The following is a 21,070-nucleotide window of genomic DNA, read 5'->3' on the forward strand; positions in this document are numbered from 1 at the left end:
ACTGTCCCAGCACCCCTCTGTCCCAGCACCCCTCTGTCCCAGCACCCCTCTGTCCACCAGTACCCCTCTGTCCACCAGTACCCCTCTGTCCACCAGTACCCCTCTGTCCCAGCACCCCACTGTCCCAGCACCCCTCGGTCCCGGCACCCCTCTGTCCCAGTACCCCACTGTCCCAGTACCCCACTGTCCCAGCACCCCTCTGTCCCAGCACCCCTCTGTCCACCAGCACCCCTCTGTCCACCAGCACCCCTCTGTCCCAGCACCCCTCTGTCCACCAGCACCCCTCTGTCCCAGCACCCCTCTGTCCACCAGCACCCCTCTGTCCACCAGCACCCCTCTGTCCCAGCACCCCTCTGTCCACCAGCACCCCTCGGTCCCAGCACCCCTCTGTCCCAGCACCCCTCTGTCCCAGTACCCCACTGTCCCAGCACCCCTCTGTCCACCAGCACCCCTCTGTCCACCAGCACCCCTCTGTCCCAGCACCCCTCTGTCCCAGCACCCCTCTGTCCACCAGCACCCCCACTGTCCCAGCACCCCTCGGTCCCAGCACCCCTCTGTCCCAGCACCCCTCTGTCCACCAGCACCCCTCTGTCCCAGCACCCCTCTGTCCCAGCACCCCCTCTGTCCCAGTACCCCTGTGTCCCAGCACCCCTCTGTCCCAGCACCCCTCTGTCCACCAGCACCCCTCTGTCCCAGCACCCCTCTGTCCACCAGCACCCCTCTGTCCCAGCACCCCTCTGTCCCAGCACCCCTCTGTCCCAGCACCCCTCTGTCCCAGCACCCCTCTGTCCACCAGCACCCCTCTGTCCACCAGCACCCCTCTGTCCCAGCACCCCCTCTGTCCCAGCACCCCTCTGTCCCAGCACCCCTCTGTCCCAGCACCCCTCTGTCCCAGCACCCCCTCTGTCCCAGCACCCCTCTGTCCCAGCACCCCTCTGTCCACCAGCACCCCTCTGTCCCAGCACCCCTCTGTCCCAGCACCCCTCTGTCCCAGCACCCCCACTGTCCCAGCACCCCTCTGTCCACCAGCACCCCTCTGTCCCAGCACCCCTCTGTCCCAGCACCCCTCTGTCCCAGCACCCCTCTGTCCACCAGCACCCCTCTGTCCCAGCACCCCTCTGTCCCAGCACCCCTCTGTCCCAGCACCCCTCTGTCCACCAGCACCCCTCTGTCCCAGCACCCCTCTGTCCACCAGCACCCCTCTGTCCCAGCACCCCTCTGTCCCAGCACCCCTCTGTCCACCAGCACCCCTCTGTCCCAGCACCCCTCTGTCCCAGCACCCCTCTGTCCCAGCACCCCTCTGTCCCAGCACCCCCTCTGTCCACCAGCACCCCCTGGCCCCAGCACCCCTCTGTCCACCAGCACCCCTCTGTCCCAGCACCCCTCTGTCCCAGCACCCCTCTGTCCACCAGCACCCCTCTGTCCCAGCACCCCTCTGTCCCAGCACCCCCTCTGTCCCAGCACCCCCTCTGTCCACCAGCACCCCCTGGCCCCAGCACCCCTCTGTCCCAACACCCCTCTGTCCCAGCACCCCTCTGTCCCAACACCCCTCTGTCCCAGCACCCGTCTGTCCCAGCACCATGTTCCTCCACACAAATAGAATACCTGAGGCTACAAAATAATCTCAGAGAATATCATCTCGTCGCCATCGTTGCTACAAGGAGATCAAAACTGGCGACTTAACATTCTTGAGTATCTGACCCTTTTGGAAAGACAGGATGGATGGAAAATGTGGTGGGGGGGGGGAGCAGTGTTCATCCGAGAGGAGGTAACCTTGGTTGTGAGAGATGATCTCTGTTTGGATGGTGGTGGCTCACAAACAGGAAGGGAACAGTGAGCAGGGCCCCGAACAGTAGCTACTGTGTAATAAAAACTATAAATCAACAAATATTAGGAGCATGTAATAGAATAGAGCAATAATTACGGCTGGCTTGAATATGCATGCTGATTGGGTTAATCAGATTGGAAAGGGATAGTTTCTCTATATCCTGAGGCCATTCAGGGAGAAGGCCATCCTGGACCGATGATGAGACAGGTCAAATAAATGACCTTAGAGTCAGAAATCCCCAGGAAATAGTGATCATAAAATGGGAGAATTTAATATTCAGTTTGAGAGGGAGAAAGTTAGGTCCGAAATAACTGTGTCTAACTGAGTCTAGGAGTTGGGATGTCACGCTGAGATCATCCAGGATGTTGATGAGGTCGTGTTTGGAGTCCTGTGCCCAGTCCTGGTCATCCTGCTATCGGAAGGATGTCATTAAGATGGGGAGGGTGCAGACACAAATGACCAGGATGTTGCTGGGAAAAGGAGGGTTTGAATTATAAGGAGGTGCTTGATCAGGAAGGGACAATTCTTCAGTGCAGCTCAGGGGGTTGAGGGGGGGAGAGGTTTATAAAGTGATGAGGGGCATAGACAAGGTAAATAGCAGAGGTCTTTTTCCTCAGAGTGGGAGATTTCAAAACTAGAGGGTGTGTTTTTAATGTGAGAGGAGAGAGACTTAAAAGCAACCTGAGGAGTAAAGGTTTTACACAGAGGGTGGGCAGCACAGCGGCTCACTGCCCCAGGGACCCAGGTTCGATTCCAGCCTCAGGTGACTCTCTGTGTGGAGTTTGCACATTCTCCCCGTGTCTGTATTGGATCCCTCTGGGTGCTCCAGTTTCCTCCCACAGTCCAAAGATGTGCAGGTCAGGGTGAACTGGCCATGCTGAATTGTCCATTGTGTTAGGTGCATTAGTCAGGGGTAAGTATAGGGTAGGGGAATGGGTGTGTGTCTGAGGGTGTGATTGTCACTCAGTGTGTAACTGTGACAGTGTGTGTGTCTGGGTGTGACTGTGACAGTGTGTGTGTCTGTGTGTGACTGTGAGAGTGTGCATGACTGTGACAGTGTGTGTGACTGATAGTGTGTGTATGTGACTGTGACAGTGTGTGTGTCTGTGTGTGAATGAGACTCTCTACGTGACTGTGACAGTGTGCACGTCTGGGTGTGACTGTGACTCTGTGTGTGACTGTAACAGTGTGTGTGTCTGGGTGTGACTGTGACTCTGTGCGTGACTGTGACAGTGTGCGTGACTGTGACAGTGTGTGTGACTGACAGTGTGTGTGTGTGTGACTGTGACAGTGTGTGTGACTGTGACAGTGTGTGTGTCTGTGACAGTGTGCGCGTCTGGGTGTGACTGTGACTCTGTGCATGACTGACAGTGTGTGTGTGTGTGTGACTGTGACAGTGTGTGTGTCTGGGTGTGACTGTGACAGTGTGTGTGTCTGGGTGTGACTGTGACAGTGTGTGTGTCTTTGTGTGACTGTGAGAGTGTGCGTGACTGTGACAGTGTGTGTGACTGACAGTGTGTGTGTGTGACTGTGACAGTGTGCATGACTGTGACAGTGTGTGTGACTGACAGTGTGTGTGTGACTGTGACAGTGTGCATGACTGTGACAGTGTGTGTGTCTGTGTGTGACTGTGACTCAGTGCGTGACTGTGACAGTGTGTGTGTCTGTGTGTGACTGTGACAGTGTGCGTGACTGTGACAGTCTGTGTGTCTGTGTGTGACTGTGACTCTGTGTGTGCCTGTGACAGTGTGTGTGTCTTGTGTGACTTTGACAGTGTGTGTGTCTGGGTGTGACTGTGACTCTGTGTGTGACTGTGACAGTGTGTGGGTCTGGGTGTGACTGTGACAGTGTGTGTGTGACTGTGACAGTGTGTGGGTCTGGGTGTGACTGACAGTGTGTGTGTGACTGTGACAGTGTGTGTGTGACTGTGACAGTGTGTGGGTCTGGGTGTGACTGTGACAGTGTGTGTGTGACTGTGACAGTGTGTGTGTGACTGTGACAGTGTGTGTGTCTGTGTGTGACTGTGACAGTGTGTGTGTGACTGTGACAGTGTGTGTGTCTGTGTGTGACTGTGACAGTGTGTGTGTGACTGTGACAGTGTGTGTGTGACTGTGACAGTGTGTGGGTCTGGGTGTGACTGTGACAGTGTGTGTGTGACTGTGACAGTGTGTGTGTGACTGTGACAGTGTGTGGGTCTGGGTGTGACTGTGACAGTGTGTGTGTGACTGTGACAGTGTGTGTGTCTGTGTGTGACTGTGACAGTGTGTGTGTCTGGGTGTGACTGTGACAGTGTGTGTGTCTGGGTGTGACTGTGACAGTGTGTGTGTGACTGTGACAGTGTGTGTGTCTGTGTGTGACTGTGACAGTGTGTGTGTGACTGTGACAGTGTGTGTGTGACTGTGACAGTGTATGCGTCTGGCTGTTATTCATTACCTTGTCACATTTGTTGCAGCTGTAGGGAGTTTGGTGCACACTCCTCGGTGTGTAGCCGACAGTACTGGTATCTTTCATGTTTCGGGCAGTGTTCTGACTCTGAAGTGTGCTCCTGGGATCTAACATCGGGGACAGATAATCCTCCACCAGATGTTTCAGTCCAACTGTCGAGTAAGGGCTCCAGGAGTAGGGTTGGAATTGTAATCCGAGACTGCGAGGTGACTCCGAAGAGAGAAGCAAGTCATCTGAAATCAAAACATACAACCATATATACAAATGTACAACTAACCTGACCTCACACTTCCTTACTCGTCCTCCGACCCATATGGAGCCAATGTTTTATTGAGGGGCGGATGGTGGTCTAAGATTGATGATCTCAGGCTCGTGATCATGGGATCCCAATCCCACCCCAATGAAGATGCTGAAATGTGACTTCAGTTTACAAAAAGGGTAAGTCTGGAATGGATGGCTCACCATGGGTCACGATGCCATCATTGTTATAAAAACATTCTGGCTCATTAATGTCTCTCAGGAGAGGAAATCTGCCATGTTCATCAGGTCTGGCCTACATGTGGAACTCTTGTAACTTTGACAGTACAGACTTGATGGGCCAATGGGCCTCTTTTGTCCTGCTGTGACTCCAGCCTGACACCGATGAGATTGACTCCGATCTGCCCCAGGGATACGCGAGAAACCTAGCCCAGCCAGTGACCGCCACATTCCGCCTCCTTGTCACCAGGAAGCAGTAACTGGGACTTACTCGGGGGGGGGGGGGGGGGGGTGGGGGTGGGGGGGTCACTGTACTCTCCTGACGCTGAATGACCACAGCGCAGGAGGATATTCGGCCCATTGTGCTCGCTCATCTCTGTACATTGACAAGCATTACCCAGCGCCATATTGCGAAGGCCAGTGGCATGCTGGGAAGGTTAGCAATCCTCCAAACATAAACAAAGGGACACGAAGACATTACCACAAACAGCGACGGGAAATTACAAACAAAAAACTGGCACAAAATATCAAAAAGGATGGGAAAACCTTCTGTCGGGATATCAAAAGGAATAGAGTCACTCAGGTAAATGTTGGTCCCTTGGAAGATGAAACCTGGAAAGTTGATCATGGGGAGCACTGAGATACTCAAAACGGCCTCAGTTTTCACGGTGGGAGATAACAGTCCCATTCCTATTACAACAGGAAAGTCAGAGGCAGTAGACAAGGTCAAACTTGGGACAATCAATATCGCGAGGGAAAAGCTACCCATAGATTCCCTACAGTGTGGAAACAGGCCCTTCGGCCCAACCAGTCCACACCGACCCTCCAACCCAAACCCATTCCCCTATCCTGTTACCCTACTTTTACCCCTAACCTGCACATCCCTGAACACTACGGGCAATTTAGCATGGCCAATCCACCTAACCTGCACATCTTTGGACTGTGGGAGGAAACCGGAGCACCCGGAGGAAACCCACGCAGACACGGGGAGAACGTGCAAACTCCACACAGTCAGTCGCCTGAGGCGGGAATCGAACCTGGGTCCCTGGTGCTGTGAGGCAGCAGTGCAAACCACTATTAGGATTGAGGACAGATAAGTCTCCCAGGCCTGATGACCTCCATCCCAGGGTATTAAAGGAAGTGGTGACAGAGATAGTGAATCCATGGGTTACAATATTCCAAAATTCCCTGGACACAGGAAGAGTCCCAATGGATTTGAAAAATGCTCACGTAACACCCTTATGCAAAAAGCGAGGGAGGTGAAATGTGGGAAATTACAGAGCAGTTAGCTCACCATCTGTTACTGGGAAGGTGTTCAAATCAATTGCCAAGGAAGCAATGTCAGGATATTGGGAAAATCAAAACACTACCTATCAGAGGCAGCACTGTTTCCGAAGGGTACATCATGTTTGACTGATATGCTAAAGTTCTCAAAGATGTAACAAGCAAAGTGAACAATGGAGATCCTGTTGATGTAATGTATCAGGACTTCAGGGAAGTGTTTGATAAGGTGCTGCACAAAGGGTTAATTCCCTGGTTGGACCATGTAAGATTAAGTGTAATTTATTCATTTGGATAGATGGCTGGCTGATGGACACAGGACAGAGTCGGGAGCAATGTTTATTTTCTGGTTGGCAGGATGTAACTAATAGGGTACCACACGGTTGGGTCCTCAGAGCCCAGCTAGTTACAATCGAGGCTAACGACTTGGATATAGGGGTAGAACGCTCTGTCGCCAAATTTGCAGGTGAGACAAAAATAGGCAGGACAGTAAATTGCAAGGAGGAAATGAGGCCCTTCCAAATGGGTAAAGCTAGGTTAGGAGAGTGGGCCAAAATGTGGCAGATGGAGTTTAGCGGGTGAGCTCATGCAATTGGATCAAGGCAATGGGAAGGTGAGCTCAGTGGGGAGAGACTGTGGGGTGCTCCGGTGCAGAGGGATCATCAGTCACTGAAAACTAGGGTGCGGGTACAGCAAATCAGAGAGAAAGCAAATGGATCGTTAGATTTTATAGCCAAAGGTACAGAAGATAAAGGTGAGGACATATTGGTGCAACTGTACCAGGTAATAGTGAGCCCACACCTGGCCCACGCTGCACAATTTTGCGTCCCTTGTTTGAGGAAAGTTGGAGGGGGCAGTTCCAAGAAAGGTTCACTCGATTGATCCCGGAGGCGAGGGGTTTGTTGTATGAAGGGAGAGTGAACAGTTTAGGCCGACACTCTCTGGTAAAGAGAAGAACGAAGGAAGATCAAAGTGAGGGATTCAAGATGGTAAATGATGGGGATCAAATAGAGGTGCAGCAGATGCTTCCTCTTGTGGGCCATCCTAGGGTGAGAGGTCAGAGTCTTACCAGAATGGCTGGCAAAGTGCAAACACAGCTGAAGAGAAACTTTTTCTCCCAAGCGGTGGTGAATCTGTGGAATTGGCTACCCCAAGGAGGGTAGATGATGGGGCACAGAGTACATTTAAGGTGGAGTTAGATATTTAATTGGTAATGGGTTTGGAGGGATATAGGAAGAAGGGGAGAAATGGGGGGGCCATGATTGAATGGTGGAAAAGACTCGACGGGCAAAATAGCCTAACGCAGCTCCGATACCTTATAAACTAATGCCAATGTCCGGGGTTTCCTCATACCCTTGAGGATTATTTCTATTCAATGATCACCCAATTCTCTCTTGAATGACTGAGTTGAACCTGTCCCAACTAGATTTCCAAACAGCCGAACGACGCACTGGGTGGGAAGGGCTCTCCGGACTTTACACTTGCTTCGGTTGCATATCATGTTCAATGCTCTGTGCTCTGTGTCCCCTTTCATTATCTTTTATGAGTAGGAACAGCTTATTCCTTACACTCGACTCAAGGCGCACATGATCTTCAAAAACATCAAATCTCCACTCAGCTGGCCTTCTCTCAGGGAGAACAATCCCAGTTAGAACACAGAGTCTAGCACACAGAGTCTAGAACACAGAACACAGAGTCTAGAACACACAGCAGGGAACACAGAACACAGAACACAGAGCACAGAGCACAGAACAGAGAACACAGAGCACAGAGCACAGAACACAAAGCACAGAGCACAGAACAGAGAACACAGAGCACAGAACACAGAGCACAGAACACAGAGCACAGAGCACAGAACACAAAGCACAGAGCACAGAACAGAGAACACAGAGCACAGAACACAGAGCACAGAACACAGAGCACAGAGCACAGAACACAGAGCACAGAGCACAGAGCACAGAACAGAGAACACAGAGCACAGAGCACAGAGCATAGAACACAGAGCACAGAGCACAGAAAACAGAACACAGAACACAGAGCACAGAGCACAGAGCACAGAACACAGAGCACAGAGCACAGAGCACAGAACACAGAGCACAGAGCACAGAACAGAGAACACAGAGCACAGAAAACAGAACACAGAACACAGAGCACAGAACACAGAGCACAGAACACAGAGCACACAGCACAGAGCACAGAACACAGAGCACAGAACACAGAACACAGAGCACACAGCACAGAACACAGAGCACAGAGCATAGAGCATAGAACACAGAACACAGAGCACAGAGCACAGAACACAGAGCACAGAACACCAAACAGAGAACACAGAACACCGAACAGAGAACACAGAACACCAAACACAGAGCACAGAGCATAGAACACAGAACACAGAGCACAGAGCACAGAGCACAGAGCATAGAACACAGAGCACGGTGAACAGAACACAGAGCACAGAACACAGAGCACAGAACACAGAACACAGAACACAGAGCACAGAACACAGAGCACAGAACACAGAGCACAGAACACAGAGCACAGAGCACAGAGCAGAGCAAAGAACACAGAACACAGAACACAGAGCATAGAGCATAGAACACAGAGCACAGAGCACAGAGCACAGAACACCAAACAGAGAACACAGAACACCAAACACAGAGCACAGAGCATAGAACACAGAACACAGAGCACAGAGCATAGAACACGGTGAACAGAACACAGAGCACAGAACACAGAGCACAGAACAACGAACAGAGAACACAGAACACCAAACACAGAGCACAGAGCATAGAACACAGAACACAGAGCACAGAGCACAGAACAGAGAACACAGAGCACAGAACACAGAACACAGAACACAGAACAGAGAACACAGAACACCGAACAGAGAACACAGAACAGAGAACACAGAGCACAGAACACAGAGCACAGAACACAGAGCACAGAACACAGACCACAGAACACAGAGCACAGAACACAGAGCACAGAGCACAGAACAGAGAACACAGAGCACAGAACACAGAACACAGAACAGAGAACACAGAACACCGAACAGAGAACACAGAACAGAGAACACAGAGCACAGAACACAGAGCACAGAACACAGAGCATAGAACACAGAACACAGAACACAGAGAACAGAACACAGAGCACAGAGCACAGAACACAGAGCACAGAGCACAGAACACAGAGCACAGAGCATAGAACACGGTGCACAGAACACAGAGCACAGAACACAGAACACCGAACAGAGAACACAGAGCACTGAACACAGAACACTGAACAGAGAACACAGAACACCGAACAGAGAACACAGAGCACAGAACACAGAGCACAGAACACAGAGCACAGAACACAGAGCACATAACAGAGAACACAGAACAGAGAACACAGAACACCGAACAGAGAACACAGAACACAGAGCACAGAGCACAGAGCACAGAGCACAGAGCACAGAGCACAGAGCATAGAACACGGTGCACAGAACACAGAGCACAGAACAGAGAACACAGAACACAGAGCACAGAGCACAGAACAGAGAACACAGAGCACAGAACACAGAACACCGAACAGAGAACACAGAACACCAAACAGAGAACACAGAGCATAGAACACAGAATACAGAGCACAGAGCACAGAGCACAGAGCACAGAGCACAGAGCACAGAGCATAGAACACGGTGCACAGAGCACAGAGCACAGAACAGAGAACACAGAGCATAGAACACAGAACACCGAACAGAGAACACAGAACACCAAACAGAGAACACAGAGCACAGAGCATAGAACACAGAACACAGAGCACAGAGCACAGAACACAGAGCACAGAGCACAGAGCATAGAACACAGAACACAGAGCACAGAGCACAGAACACAGAGCATAGAACACAGAACACAGAGCACAGAGCACAGAACACAGAGCATAGAACACAGAACACAGAGCACAGAACACAGAGCATAGAACACAGAACACAGAGCACAGAACACAGAATACAGAGCACAGAACACAGAGCACAGAACACAGAGCACAGAGCACAGAGCACAGAGCACAGAACACAGAGCACAGAGCATAGAACACAGAGCACAGAACACAGAGCACAGAACAGAGAACACAGAACACAGAACACAGAACACCGAACAGAGAACAGAGAACACAGAACACCGAACAGAGAACACAGAACACAGAGCACACAGCACAGAACAGAGAACACAGAACACAGAGCACAGAGCATAGAACACAGAACACAGAGCATAGAACACAGAACACAGAGCACAGAACACAGAACACAGAACACAGAGCACAGAGCACAGAGCACAGAACACAGAGCACAGAACACAGAGCACAGAACACAGAGCACAGAACACAGAGCACAGAGCACAGAGCACAGAGCACAGAGCACAGAGCACAGAACACAGAGCATAGAACACAGAGCACAGAACACAGAGCACAGAACACAGAGCACAGAGCACAGAGCACAGAACACAGAGCACAGAACACAGAGCACAGAACACAGAGCACAGAACACAGAGCATAGAACACAGAGCACAGAACACAGAGCACAGAGCACAGAGCACAGAGCACAGAGCACAGAGCACAGAACACAGAGCACAGAGCACAGAACACAGAGCACAGAACACAGAGCACAGAGCACAGAGCACAGAGCACAGAACACAGAGCACAGAACACAGAGCACAGAACACAGAGCATAGAACACAGAGCATAGAACACAGAACACAGAGCACAGAACACAGAGCACAGAACACAGAGCACAGAGCACAGAGCACAGAGCACAGAGCACAGAACACAGAGCATAGAACACAGAGCACAGAACACAGAGCAGAGAGCACAGAACACAGAGCACAGAGCACAGAACACAGAACACAGAACACAGAGCACAGAACACAGAGCATAGAGCACAGAGCACAGAACACAGAGCACAGAACACAGAGCACAGAACACAGAGCACAGAACACAGAGCACAGACCACAGAACACAGAACAGAGAACACAGAACAGAGAACACAGAACACAGAGCACAGAACACAGAGCACAGAACACAGAACACAGAGCACAGAGCACAGAGCACAGAGCACAGAACACAGAACACAGAGCACAGAGCACAGAGCATAGAACACAGAACACAGAACACAGAACACAGAGCACAGAACACAGAGCACAGAACACAGAGCACAGAACAGAAAACACAGAACACAGAGCACACAACAGAGAACACAGAACACAGAACACCGAACAGAGAACACAGAGCACAGAACAGAGAACACAGAACACAGAGCACAGAACACAGAACACCGAACAGAGAACACAGAGCACAGAGCACAGAACACAGAACACAGAACAGAGAACACAGAACAGAGAACACAGAACACCGAACACCGAACAGAGAACACAGAACACCGAACAGAGAACACAGAACAGAGAACACAGAGCACAGAACACAGAGCACAGAACAGAGAACACAGAACACCGAACACCGAACAGAGAACACAGAACACAGAACACCGAACAGAGAACACAGAACACCGAACAGAGAACACAGAACCGAGAACACAGAACACAGAGCACAGAACACAGAACACAGAACACAGAGCACAGAACACAGAGCACAGAACACAGAGCACAGAACACAGAGCACAGAGCACAGAACACAGAGCACAGAGCACAGAACACAGAACATAGAACACAGAGCAAAGAGCACAGAACACAGAGCACAGAACACAGAGCACAGAGCACAGAGCACAGAACACAGAGCACAGAGCATAGAACACAGAACACAGAGCACAGAGCATAGAACACAGAACACAGAGCACAGAGCACAGAGCACAGAACACAGAGCACAGAACACAGAGCACAGAGCACAGAGCACAGAACACAGAACACAGAGCACAGAGCATAGAACACAGAACACAGAGCACAGAACACAGAGCACAGAACACCAAACAGAGAACACAGAACACCAAACACAGAGCACAGAGCATAGAACACAGAACACAGAGCACAGAGCATAGAACACGGTGAACAGAACACAGAGCACAGAACACAGAGCACAGAGCATAGAACACAGAGCACGGTGAACAGAACACAGAGCACAGAGCACAGAGCACAGAGCACAGAACACAGAACACAGAACACAGAGCACAGAACACAGAGCACAGAACACAGAGCACAGAGCAAAGAACACAGAGCACAGAGCACAGAGCACAGAACACAGAGCACAGAACACAGAGCACAGAGCAAAGAACACAGAGCACAGAGCACAGAACACAGAGCACAGAACACAGAGCACAGAACACAGAGCACAGAACACCAAACAGAGAACACAGAACACCAAACACAGAGCACAGAGCATAGAACACAGAACACAGAGCAGAGAGCATAGAACACAGAACACAGAGCACAGAGCATAGAACACGGTGAACAGAACACAGAGCACAGAACACAGAGCACAGAGCACAGAGCACAGAGCACAGAACACAGAACAACGAACAGAGAACACAGAACACCAAACACAGAGCATAGAACACAGAGCAGAGAGCACAGAACACAGAGCAGAGAGCACAGAACACAGAACACAGAACAGAGAACACAGAACACAGAGCACAGAGCACAGAACACAGAACAGAGAACACAGAACACCGAACAGAGAACACAGAACAGAGAACACAGAGCACAGAACACAGAGCACAGAACACAGAGCACAGAGCACAGAGCATAGAACACAGAACACAGAGCACAGAACACGGTGCACAGAACACAGAGCACAGAGCACAGAACACTGAACAGAGAACACAGAACACCGAACAGAGAACACAGAGCACAGAACACAGAGCACAGAACACAGAGCACAGAACACAGAGCACAGAACACAGAGCACAGAACAGAGAACACAGAGCACAGAGCACAGAGCACAGAACAGAGAACACAGAGCACAGAGCACAGAGCACAGAACAGAGAACACAGAACACAGAGCACAGAGCACAGAACAGAGAACACAGAACAGAGAACACAGAACACAGAACAGAGAACACAGAACACCAAACAGAGAACACAGAACAGAGAACACAGAACAGAGAACACAGAACAGAGAACACAGAGCACAGAACACAGAACAGAGAACACAGAGCACAGAACACAGAGCACAGAGCACAGAGCACAGAGCACAGAACACAGAACACAGAACACAGAACACAGAACACAGAACACAGAACACAGAACAGAGAACACAGAACAGAGAACACAGAGCACAGAACACAGAGCACAGAACACAGAGCACAGAACACAGAGCACAGAGCACAGAGCATAGAACACAGAACACAGAGCACAGAGCATAGAACACGGTGCACAGAACACAGAGCACAGAGCACAGAACACAGAACAGAGAACACAGAACACTGAACAGAGAACACAGAACACAGAGCACAGAGCACAGAACAGAGAACACAGAACACTGAACAGAGAACACAGAACACCGAACAGAGAACACAGAGCACAGAACACAGAGCACAGAACAGAGAACACAGAACACCGAACAGAGAACACAGAACACAGAACACAGAACACAGAACACAGAACACAGAGCACAGAGCACAGAGCATAGAACACGGTGCACAGAACACAGAGCACAGAACAGAGAACACAGAACACAGAGCACAGAACACAGAACAGAGAACACAGAGCACAGAACACAGAACACCGAACAGAGAACAGAGAACACAGAACACAGAACACCAAACAGAGAACACAGAGCATAGAACACAGAATACAGAGCACAGAGCACAGAGCACAGAACAGAGAACACAGAACACAGAGCACAGAGCACAGAACACAGAGCACAGAGCACAGAGCACAGAGCACCGAGCATCGAGCACAGAACACAGAGCACAGAGCACAGAACACAGAGCACAGAACAGAGAACACAGAACACAGAACACCGAACAGAGAACACAGAACACCGAACAGAGAACACAGAACACAGAGCACACAGCACAGAACAGAGAACACAGAACACAGAGCACAGAGCATAGAACACAGAACACAGAGCATAGAACACAGAACACAGAGCACAGAACACAGAGCACAGAACACAGAACACAGAGCACAGAGCACAGAACACAGAGCACAGAGCACAGAGCACAGAACACAGAGCATAGAACACAGAACACAGAGCACAGAGCACAGAGCACAGAACAGAGAACACAGAACAGAGAACACAGAACACAGAGCACAGAGCACAGAGCACAGAGCACAGAACACAGAGCATAGAACACAGAACACAGAGCACAGAACACAGAGCACAGAGCACCGAGCACAGAACAGAGAACACAGAACACAGAACACCGAACACAGAACACAGAGCACACAGCACAGAACAGAGAACACAGAACACAGAGCACAGAGCATAGAACACAGAGCACAGAGCATAGAACACAGAACACAGAGCATAGAACACAGAACACAGAGCACAGAGCACAGAGCACAGAGCACAGAGCACTGAGCACAGAGCACCGAGCACAGAGCACCGAGCACAGAGCACAGAACAGAGAACACAGAACACAGAACACCGAACAGAGAACACAGAACACCGAACAGAGAACACAGAACACAGAGCACACAGCACAGAACAGAGAACACAGAACACAGAGCACAGAGCATAGAACACAGAACACAGAACACAGAACACAGAGCATAGAACACAGAACACAGAGCACAGAGCACAGAACACAAAGCACAGAACACAGAGCACAGAACACAGAGCACAGAGCACAGAACACAGAGCACAGAACAGAGAACACAGAACACAGAACACCAAACAGAGAACACAGAGCACAGAGCACAGAGCACAGAACAGAGAACACAGAACACAGAGCACAGAGCACAGAACACAGAGCATAGAACACAGAACACAGAGCACAGAACACAGAGCACAGAACACAGAGCACAGAACACAGAGCACAGAACAGAGAACACAGAACACAGAACACCGAACAGAGAACACAGAACACCGAACAGAGAACACAGAACACAGAGCACACAGCACAGAACAGAGAACACAGAACACAGAGCACAGAGCATAGAACACAGAACACAGAGCACAGAACACAGAGCACAGAACACAGAGCACAGAACACAGAGCACAGAACACAGAGCACAGAACACAGAGCACAGAGCACAGAACACAGAGCACAGAGCACAGAACACAGAGCAGAGAGCACAGAACACAGAGCACAGAGCACAGAACAGAGAACACAGAACACAGAACACAGAGCACAGAACACAGAGCATAGAACACAGAGCATAGAACACAGAACACAGAACACAGAGCACAGAGCACAGAACACAGAGCACAGAACACAGAACACAGAGCACAGACCACAGAACACAGAACAGAGAACACAGAACACAGAACAGAGAACACAGAACACAGAGCACAGAACACAGAGCACAGAACACAGAACACAGAGCACAGAACACAGAGCACAGAGCACAGAACACAGAGCACAGAGCACAGAACACAGAGCAGAGAGCACAGAACACAGAGCACAGAGCACAGAACAGAGAACACAGAACACAGAACACAGAGCACAGAACACAGAGCATAGAACACAGAGCATAGAACACAGAACACAGAACACAGAGCACAGAGCACAGAACACAGAGCACAGAACACAGAGCACAGAGCACAGAGCACAGACCACAGAACACAGAACAGAGAACACAGAACAGAGAACACAGAACACAGAGCACAGAACACAGAGCATAGAACACAGAACACAGAGCACAGAACACAGAGCACAGAGCACAGAGCACAGAGCACAGAGCACAGAACACAGAGCACAGAGCATAGAACACAGAACACAGAACACAGAGCACAGAACACAGAGCACAGAGCACAGAACAGAGAACACAGAACAGAGAACACAGAGCACAGAGCACAGAGCACAGAACACAGAGCACAGAGCACAGAGCATAGAACACAGAACACAGAACACAGAGCACAGAGCACAGAGCACAGAACACAGAGCACAGAACAGAGAACACAGAACAGAGAACACAGAACACAGAGCACACAACAGAGAACACAGAACACCGAACAGAGAACACAGAGCACAGAACAGAGAACACAGAACACAGAACACAGAGCACAGAGCACAGAACACAGAACACCGAACAGAGAACACAGAGCACAGAGCACAGAACACAGAACACAGAACACAGAACACAGAACACAGAACACAGAACACAGAACACAGAACACAGAACAGAGAACACAGAACACCGAACAGAGAACACAGAACAGAGAACACAGAACACCGAACACCGAACACCGAACAGAGAACACAGAACAGAGAACACAGAGCACAGAACAGAGAACACAGAACACCGAACAGAGAACACAGAACAGAGAACACAGAACACCGAACAGAGAACACAGAACAGAGAACACAGAACACCGAACAGAGAACACAGAACAGAGAACACAGAACACCGAACACCGAACAGAGAACAGAGAACACAGAACACCGAACAGAGAACACAGAACAGAGAACACAGAGCACAGAACAGAGAACAGAGAACACAGAACAGAGAACACAGAACACAGAACACCGAACAGAGAACACAGAACACAGAGCACAGAACACAGAGCACAGAGCACAGAACATAGAACACAGAGCACAGAGCACAGAGCACAGAACACAGAACATAGAACACAGAGCAAAGAGCACAGAACACAGAACACAGAGCACAGAGCACAGAGCACAGAACACAGAGCACAGAGCACAGAACACAGAGCACAGAGCACAGAGCACAGAACACAGAGCACAGAGCATAGAACACAGAACACAGAGCACAGAGCACAGAACACAGAGCACAGAACACAGAGCACAGAACACAGAGCACAGAACACAGAACACAGAACACAGAACACAGAGCACAGAACACAGAGCACAGAACACAGAACACAGAGCACAGAACACAGAACACAGAGCACAGAACACAGAACAGAGAACACAGAACACCGAACACCGAACAGAGAACACAGAACACCGAACAGAGAACACAGAACACAGAGCACAGAACATAGAACACAGAACACAGAACAGAGAACACAGAACAGAGAACACAGAACACCGAACAGAGAACAGAGAACACAGAACACAGAACACCAAACAGAGAACACAGAGCATAGAACACAGAATACAGAGCACAGAGCACAGAGCACAGAACAGAGAACACAGAACACAGAGCACAGAGCACAGAACACAGAGCACAGAGCACAGAGCACAGAGCACCGAGCATCGAGCACAGAACACAGAGCACAGAGCACAGAACACAGAGCACAGAACAGAGAACACAGAACACAGAACACCGAACAGAGAACACAGAACACCGAACAGAGAACACAGAACACAGAGCACACAGCACAGAACAGAGAACACAGAACACAGAGCACAGAGCATAGAACACAGAACACAGAGCATAGAACACAGAACACAGAGCACAGAACACAGAGCACAGAACACAGAACACAGAGCACAGAGCACAGAACACAGAGCACAGAGCACAGAGCACAGAACACAGAGCATAGAACACAGAACACAGAGCACAGAGCACAGAGCACAGAACAGAGAACACAGAACAGAGAACACAGAACACAGAGCACAGAGCACAGAGCACAGAGCACAGAGCACAGAGCATAGAACACAGAACACAGAGCACAGAACACAGAGCACAGAGCACCGAGCACAGAACACAGAGCACAGAGCACAGAACACAGAGCACAGAACAGAGAACACAGAACACAGAACACCGAACACAGAACACAGAGCACACAGCACAGAACAGAGAACACAGAACACAGAGCACAGAGCATAGAACACAGAGCACAGAGCATAGAACACAGAACACAGAGCATAGAACACAGAACACAGAGCACAGAGCACAGAACACAGAGCACAGAACACAGAGCACAGAACACAGAGCACAGAGCACAGAGCACTGAGCACAGAGCACCGAGCACAGAGCACAGAACACAGAGCACAGAACAGAGAACACAGAACACAGAACACCGAACAGAGAACACAGAACACCGAACAGAGAACACAGAACACAGAGCACACAGCACAGAACAGAGAACACAGAACACAGAGCACAGAGCATAGAACACAGAACACCGAACAGAGAACACAGAACACAGAGCACACAGCACAGAACAGAGAACACAGAACACAGAGCACAGAGCATAGAACACAGAACACAGAACACAGAACACAGAGCATAGAACACAGAACACAGAGCACAGAACACAGAGCACAGAGCACAGAACACAAAGCACAGAACACAGAGCACAGAACACAGAGCACAGAGCACAGAACACAGAGCACAGAACACAGAGCACAGAGCACAGAACACAAAGCACAGAACACAGAGCACAGAACACAGAGCACAGAGCACAGAACACAGAGCACAGAACAGAGAACACAGAACACAGAACACCAAACAGAGAACACAGAGCATAGAACACAGAGCACAGAGCACAGAGCACAGAACAGAGAACACAGAACACAGAGCACAGAACACAGAGCATAGAACACAGAACACAGAGCACAGAACACAGAGCACAGAGCACAGAGCACCGAGCACAGAACACAGAGCACAGAACACAGAGCACAGAACACAGAGCACAGAACAGAGAACACAGAACACAGAGCACAGAACAGAGAACACAGAACACAGAACACCGAACAGAGAACACAGAACACCGAACAGAGAACACAGAACACAGAGCACACAGCACAGAACAGAGAACACAGAACACAGAGCACAGAGCATAGAACACAGAACACAGAGCATAGAACACAGAACACAGAGCACAGAACACAGAGCACAGAACACAGAGCACAGAACACAGAACACAGAGCACAGAACACAGAGCACAGAACACAGAGCACAGAACACAGAGCACAGAGCACAGAACACAGAGCACAGAACACAGAGCAGAGAGCACAGAACACAGAGCACAGAGCACAGAACAGAGAACACAGAACACAGAACACAGAGCACAGAACACAGAGCATAGAACACAGAGCATAGAACACAGAACACAGAACACAGAGCACAGAGCACAGAACACAGAGCACAGAACACAGAGCACAGAGCACAGACCACAGAACACAGAACAGAGAACACAGAACACAGAACAGAGAACACAGAACACAGAGCACAGAACACAGAGCACAGAACACAGAACACAGAGCACAGAACACAGAGCACAGAGCACAGAACACAGAGCACAGAGCACAGAACACAGAGCAGAGAGCACAGAACACAGAGCACAGAGCACAGAACAGAGAACACAGAACACAGAACACAGAGCACAGAACACAGAGCATAGAACACAGAGCATAGAACACAGAACACAGAACACAGAGCACAGAGCACAGAACACAGAGCACAGAACACAGAGCACAGAGCACAGAGCACAGACCACAGAACACAGAACAGAGAACACAGAACACAGAACAGAGAACACAGAACACAGAGCACAGAACACAGAGCATAGAACACAGAACACAGAGCACAGAACACAGAGCACAGAGCACAGAGCACAGAGCACAGAGCACAGAACACAGAACACAGAGCACAGAGCATAGAACACAGAACACAGAACACAGAGCACAGAACACAGAGCACAGAGCACAGAACAGAGAACACAGAACACAGAACACAGAGCACAGAGCACAGAGCACAGAACACAGAGCACAGAGCACAGAGCATAGAACACAGAACACAGAACACAGAGCACAGAGCACAGAGCACAGAACACAGAGCACAGAGCACAGAGCACAGAACACAGAGCACAGAGCACAGAGCACAGAACACAGAGCACAGAGCACAGAGCATAGAACACAGAACAGAGAACACAGAACACAGAGCACACAACAGAGAACACAGAACACCGAACAGAGAACACAGAGCACAGAACAGAGAACACAGAACACAGAACACAGAGCACAGAGCACAGAACACAGAACACCGAACAGAGAACACAGAGCACAGAGCACAGAACACAGAACACAGAACACAGAACACAGAACACAGAACACAGAACAGAGAACACAGAACACCGAACAGAGAACACAGAACAGAGAACACAGAACACCGAACACCGAACAGAGAACACAGAACACCGAACAGAGAACACAGAGCACAGAACAGAGAACACAGAACACCGAACAGAGAACACAGAACAGAGAACACAGAACACCGAACAGAGAACACAGAACAGAGAACACAGAACACCGAACAGAGAACACAGAACAGAGAACACAGAACACCGAACACCGAACAGAGAACAGAGAACACAGAACACCGAACAGAGAACACAGAACAGAGAACACAGAGCACAGAACACAGAACAGAGAACACAGAACACCGAACACCGAACAGAGAACACAGAACACCGAACAGAGAACACAGAACACAGAGCACAGAACATAGAACACAGAACACAGAGCACAGAGCACAGAGCACAGAACACAGAACATAGAACACAGAGCAAAGAGCACAGAACACAGAACACAGAGCACAGAGCACAGAGCACAGAACACAGAGCACAGAGCACAGAACACAGAGCACAGAGCACAGAGCACAGAACACAGAGCACAGAGCATAGAACACAGAACACAGAGCACAGAGCACAGAGCACAGAACACAGAGCACAGAACACAGAGCACAGAACACAGAACACAGAACACAGAACACAGAGCACAGAACACAGAGCACAGAACACAGAACACAGAGCACAGAGCATAGAACACAGAACACAGAGCACAGAACACAGAACACAGAGCACAGAACACAGAACAGAGAACACAGAACACCGAACACCGAACAGAGAACACAGAACACCGAACAGAGAACACAGAACACAGAGCACAGAACATAGAACACAGAACACAGAACACAGAGCACAGAGCACAGAACACAGAACATAGAACACAGAGCAAAGAGCACAGAACAC

The 21,070-nt window shown here is 50.0% G+C and overlaps 1 protein-coding gene across 2 annotated transcripts in view; it reads right to left on the bottom strand.

Moving 5' to 3' along the window:
* The window catches only part of LOC140467945 (zinc finger protein Gfi-1b-like), a 110,955-nt gene that overhangs the window by 34,009 nt on the left and 55,876 nt on the right, over positions 1–21,070 (bottom strand). For both annotated transcript variants that reach the window (XM_072564026.1, XM_072564025.1), the window contains exon 4: positions 4,262–4,506. In XM_072564026.1, coding sequence (XP_072420127.1) covers positions 4,262–4,506 — 245 coding nt within the window. The remainder of the gene's footprint in view (positions 1–4,261; positions 4,507–21,070) is intronic.

The sequence above is a fragment of the Chiloscyllium punctatum genome, chromosome 46, assembly GCF_047496795.1.
Source record: "Chiloscyllium punctatum isolate Juve2018m chromosome 46, sChiPun1.3, whole genome shotgun sequence".
Taxonomy (NCBI): domain Eukaryota; kingdom Metazoa; phylum Chordata; class Chondrichthyes; order Orectolobiformes; family Hemiscylliidae; genus Chiloscyllium; species Chiloscyllium punctatum.